The sequence below is a fragment of the Limulus polyphemus genome, unplaced genomic scaffold (genome assembly GCF_000517525.1).
Source record: "Limulus polyphemus unplaced genomic scaffold, Limulus_polyphemus-2.1.2 Scaffold8349, whole genome shotgun sequence".
NCBI lineage: Eukaryota > Metazoa > Arthropoda > Merostomata > Xiphosura > Limulidae > Limulus > Limulus polyphemus.
In genome coordinates this window covers 25,393-31,064 of record NW_013673959.1, presented here as the reverse complement: position 1 = coordinate 31,064, position 5,672 = coordinate 25,393, and the positions used below count along the sequence as shown (strand labels likewise).

At 32.7% G+C, this 5,672-nt stretch overlaps 1 protein-coding gene across 2 annotated transcripts in view; it reads right to left on the bottom strand.

Moving 5' to 3' along the window:
• Positions 1 to 5,347: 5,347 nt before the first annotated feature.
• LOC111083145 (serine dehydratase-like) overlaps positions 5,348 to 5,672 on the bottom strand; it is a 25,198-nt gene continuing 24,873 nt past the window's right edge. Inside the window, exon 5 of one of the 2 annotated variants that reach the window (XM_022379433.1) lies at positions 5,348 to 5,410. In XM_022379433.1, the coding sequence (XP_022235141.1) occupies position 5,410 (1 nt within the window). In that variant the 3' untranslated portion in view covers positions 5,348 to 5,409. The remainder of the gene's footprint in view (positions 5,411 to 5,672) is intronic. The other variant, XM_022379432.1, reaches the window with a different exon arrangement.

Genomic DNA, 5,672 nt, shown 5'->3' with positions numbered 1-5,672 from the left:
ATTCAAACTTGAAAACGTCTGCTGATTCACTGAAGTTATCTTATGATAAGAGATCTACTGAAGTCAGCTTTGAACCAGGAGACAATGTGTTGTTTTATAATCCCAGGAAGACCAAAGGGAAGTCTCCTAAGTTGTCTTCTCCATGGGAAGGCCCATATGACATAGTGGATTGTCTCTCAGACGTGACTTTCCGGATAACATGTGGTCGGCGAGGTAAGCTAAAAGTGGTGCATGCCAACAGGCTTTGACGTTATCACGGTCCAGGACATTTCAGTTGGGACGAAGTGAACAAAGGAACAAATGACGCTGCTGAAGAAGTGTCACCTGAAAAAGCCACTGTCAAAGAAGAAACTCTACTCAGTTTTGAGAAGGGAAACGGTGAAGTTCTTGATGAAGTTACTACCACTGATGTGACTGTTACTGACGAACGGACATTTACTGATGAAGCAGATGAATCCCACATGAAGCAGAAGCCAACGAGATGGAGACCAGTACGGAAGAAGACACGTCCCGTAAAATTAAGACTTTGTTGAATTGTAATTTTGTGTTTGTAATTCTGTACATTTTAATTAAGTTATTGTTAATTGTTATTGGTTTATTGTATGTTGTTATTGTTCGGGACGAACAATATTAAGGAGGGGCAGTGTTGCGTCATCGAGGTCACGTGACTGGTGTGGCGCCACCTATTTTCTAGAACTATCCTGTACCTTGGCGAATGCTCTAGTATTTACTAGATATAGGGTAGTCTGGTATATAAAAGAGGGTGACAACGTGACGGGAATCAATAATGTGTGTGTAGATAGTGAGTAATTGAACTGCAGTCAGAAGTATTATTGACGTTCGTTGATATAGCGTTTGTTTTAGAGTGATTGTTGAAAATAAGTGTATCGTAAAGTTGTATTCGGAAAGAATGAACCAGTTTTATTAAGTAAGGACTTGTGTCGCTAAAGTTTCGTCGGAACGAAGTTATGGAAAGTTAAGTAACAAACGGAGACGTAACAGTATGTATCTTGGTGATTTTGAAGGCAGAATAATTTCAGATTCTATTGTAATAACAGAGTAGAGAAGAAGAATTTGTGTTGTCAATTGGGTTCTAAAGTAACTGTACCAGCCTCTGTGGACTTTTGATTAAAAAGAGAGTTATTTAAAGCTCTGGATACAACTGCAGTAACCAATGGAGTAACATATATGTGAATCTATCACTGATTGTATTTTGATAACAGAGTAGAGGAGAATAATTTATCTCATCAAAGGGTGTTCTAAAGTAATTGAATTCATCTGTGTGGACGTTCACTATAAAAAGACAGTTATTTAAAGCTCTGAATACAACTGTGATATTCTATAGTGTAAAGAATTTTTACACATACATTTGACTTGTTTTGAATGTATATTATTTTAAAGCAAGTGAATTGTGTGTTGCCCATTTATTGTTTGAATTTATCACCAACATGTCACATTGCCTCATTCAAAAAATGTGCATGCACATGGATAACATAAGTAATATAACCCAGGTGCAGCTCCTATGGGTCCACTTAGTATGGGTACAAAATATCTGTTTTATAGATTCTTTGCTCTTAGTGCTATGGAGGTCACATATTCTTTCCTATGTAGTTTTACACTAGCTTGCTTGATTAAAGAGTTCTCAGAAGAAGCTATTATTTTTTCAATAAAGGGTAGCACTTTTAATATATAAAAATATTACAGTTTATATCACTAACATTTGTGAAAATTTGAGCTCTGTCCATTGAATCAATTTGACTCGTGAATTGCATCTTACTAAAGAGCACAATCAGAACCCTTTTAACGTGCAGTACTTCCCAGAAAAAATACTTTTTTTAGAGAATGCTCACTTTTTACAATTTCTTATGAATTATGAATATTATTATTACTAGCACAAACAGCCATCCATAATTCATCATTTCTGCTAATTTATTTAATGGAATCAGCCAAAATCATACATTATGAAAGTAATACTGCCAATAGAAAAAACAGGGAGGCTTGAATAACATCTATAGATCCAGAAAATAAGAAACACCTAGGCAACCACTGTATCTGTTTAAGAGTCGGTCTAACTCAAAATTAACAGTAGAAACAATTAACCTCAGTATTTTTAACCCATTTAATAATGGTTGGTGATGTTAAAAACCCGTATTAGAAATCTATACTTAATTCTTTTCACTTAACAGTTTTGGTATAACAATGCAAATGTTGTTATTATTTATCTTATTGTTTAATTTAATATTATTGACCTCATAATGCTGTACTATCGCTTGTATTACTCACATTCTTTCATCAGTTGAAGTTCAAACTCATGTTTAAATAAAAATCCAGGGGCAAAATATTACAAGAAGTGTAATCTCATGTTTGTTCTCTTTCAAACCATAGTCTGTCAATCACCTGAAAATCCAGATCAACTTAGTGAAACGTATTGACTTATATACTTCTTACTTCCAATAAACTAAAATTTTATGCCATCTAAGTTGTTAATTTAATATTTTCTTAAGTTACTTCACAATATCTAATTGGCACAATGTTGTGGTACCAGATTGTACTACATGTTTTCTACTCCTTCAATTTAAAAGTAAAGTTTAATTACACAATTTTGCTGTTTTTATATGATTCCCAAGTTGATCATAACATTGCTTAAGCAAGTTTCTAGCTTTCAGTCTCCCCAGGGGCTAATTGGGTCAAGCGAAGATTAGACATCTTCTTGGCTGATTTTCTTGCAGGAATAACAACACACTTTTTACTAAACAAGCCCACTTATTCTTGTCATGAACCAGGCAACAGTTGTGAGTAGAACTGTCTATGATCTTTATTATCTGTTGGCTGACCAATCCAACAGGCACTAATCACTGCTTTTTAATGTCAAGAACTTGAGTTTACTACAGTTTTGGGACCTGAGAGAGCATATTTTATAAAACTTTAAGCCATGTTTGCCTTAGAGTTTTAGGAAAGTTCTACATTGATGTTCACCAGTTTTGCATATGGATTACTTTTACTAAGTTTTGGCAGGTTACTTAGAGATTTCAGTTAAATTAGTGAGAACTCTTATTAAAGTTCTGACCTTCCTCTCCAGTGGCTATAGACTTATACTTTTATTTGTATGGGTGAGTGGATTTAAAGTTTATTTTGTAAGAGTGCAAGTTCACCTGAAAGTGAAGAATAAGTTTATTTAATGTGCTAGCAGGGGCTTTTGGTTTAATAAAGTGTTCAACTTTCTGGCTAGCCACAGTTGTTTTTTTTTCTACAGCCACGTGATTACTTAATTGCCCCATTGTAATCTGTGATATTAGCTTGAATTGTGCAGTAAGGTATTGTTATTTATACTGTAAACTGTGATGTCTTTCATTAAATATTTGTATTCTATATGAAATTTGAGCCCTGTCTCATTCTTTGTGGCCAAACTTTCAAATTCATTGGGAAATATGTATCCACATATAAAATCCTCAAGTCTACTATTATTAGCAGACCTAACACTTCTACTCTGTGAGCAATCCTCGACATACCAAAATGTCTAAAAATTAAATAAAATAAAAAGAAGAAAATAAAAACTGAGACTGAGTACACTATAAATTCACAACCTTGTATACAAACACATAATTAGCTAACTAAGCCACCATGAGTGCATTTTCTCTTCACAGGTTATTAATAACTGATTCTTTATCTATGGTATATGGCTTATGAAGTTCGTTCTTCTTTCACTTTATGGTACTTAACAGGAGGTTACTGCAATCAAATCCACAACTTTCCCTATTGACATATGAGTTGGCCATCTAAGATACGGTTATTAACAGGATATTAACAACAGATCCTTGATCTATACCAAATGGCTTGTCTGTAGTCTTCTCCTATTTTATGGTACCCAACAGGAGGATTCTGCCACCTTGGTGCTGCTGGATACCTTTCTCTCTTACATGACAAACAATTTCTTCCTTCTCAGATACACGTGTTACCAAAAATATTACATTTTTTTAAACTGTTATTCTTAACATATTATTCTTGTGCTCATGGTTTTTTTTATTTATGTCTCCCATCTATTTACAGTGATATTCTATAGTTGATCTTTTTTATATTTTAATGCTTCTAATTAAAATGTTTTTTTTACCTGAGCTGTAAAAGTGTTTGTGTCTATATGGGAGCTACTAAACATATTCTACACATATTTACTACTTTATTCACACTAACAGAAATACCATTCTATGGGAGGCTGTTTGTGCTGGTAATTACTAATTGTAATATTCATACCTTATTGTAAGAAATAGTAAAAAAGTGAACATTTTCAAAAAAAAAGTATTTTTTTCTGGAAAGTACTGCATGGGAAAAGTATTTGGATTATGCTCTTTAGTCATACACAACTCATTGCATCAAAATAATTCATTGTATAGAGCTAAAATTTTCATAAATTTTACTGATTTAAACTGTAATGTTTTTATATATTAAAAGCATCACCCTTTATTGAAAAAATAATAATTTTTGTAAAAACTCCAGTTTTTTAGTATTACATTTAAATATTACGCCAATAAAGATGTAATCAAATCCTCACATACACTTCTAGTGAAAGTCATGTTCTTGTTGTAAGGAGAGTACTTATATTTAAAAGTTGTGTTCTGTTATAAAGAAATGGTTGTTGCATATACCACAGTTGTTTTTCTAACTGTCTGAATCTTGAATACCTAAAGTGTGAAAGTTTTTTATGGATTTTTGTTTCTTGTGCCATATTTCATAAACCCCAATCACCATTTCTGGCATTGAGATCTTTTTGTATTTCAGCATAACAGAAGGCATTACTGTATTTATTATTTTGGTTGCACAGATAGATAAATAGATGACTACATCATTTCTCCATTATAGTAAGATTCAACTTACATTTTTAATATAAACAATTCAAGATATTTTCTAAACATTAATTATGGAAGTGACTATCTTTTTCAGACTTGTGTTAATAAAAATCTTCAATTCCTTCACCATGTGTATGGTCATTTTAATACTACAACTATTCTTAACGTTTCTCAAGGATAACTGATTACATTTACTTATCCTTAAGCTACACAATAAATAATGTTACTTCTCCGTTCGTTAGTTAATTTTCCGTAAATTCGTTCCGACAAAACTTTAGCGACACAAGTCCTTTCTTAAATAAAACTGGTTTATTCTTTCTGAATATAACTTTGCGATACACTTAATTTCAACAGTCGCGCTATAACAAATGCTATAATTCTCTACGAACGTCTCACGTGCACAACAATATTCAGTTCAATTACACATTCTGTCATGTTGTGACCGTCTTATGTATATACCATACTACCCCCAATCTAGTAGTCTTCCAACAATTCACGAAGGTTCGAGAAGGACGTGGCGTGATACTAGTCACGTGACCTTGCTGATGCAACAATAACATGAATAGTCTCTGTTATGTTTTAAAAATAATAAAACCAAGTTTGGTCAGTTTTAATACAAACTGTATGGGAGGTGTTAACCATCCATTTGTTTAAAAATAAAAATTTATCACAATAAGTTTTGGATGTAGAAAGCCAAAGCGGGAAATTATAATCCTTTTTAAGTTAACAAAAATAATAACAATGTTATTCAAACTTATTACATTTAACATTTTTTCTATTAATTGAACCCGTAAGTTTGTTCTACTGGGCACTGCAACTTAAAATGTAAAA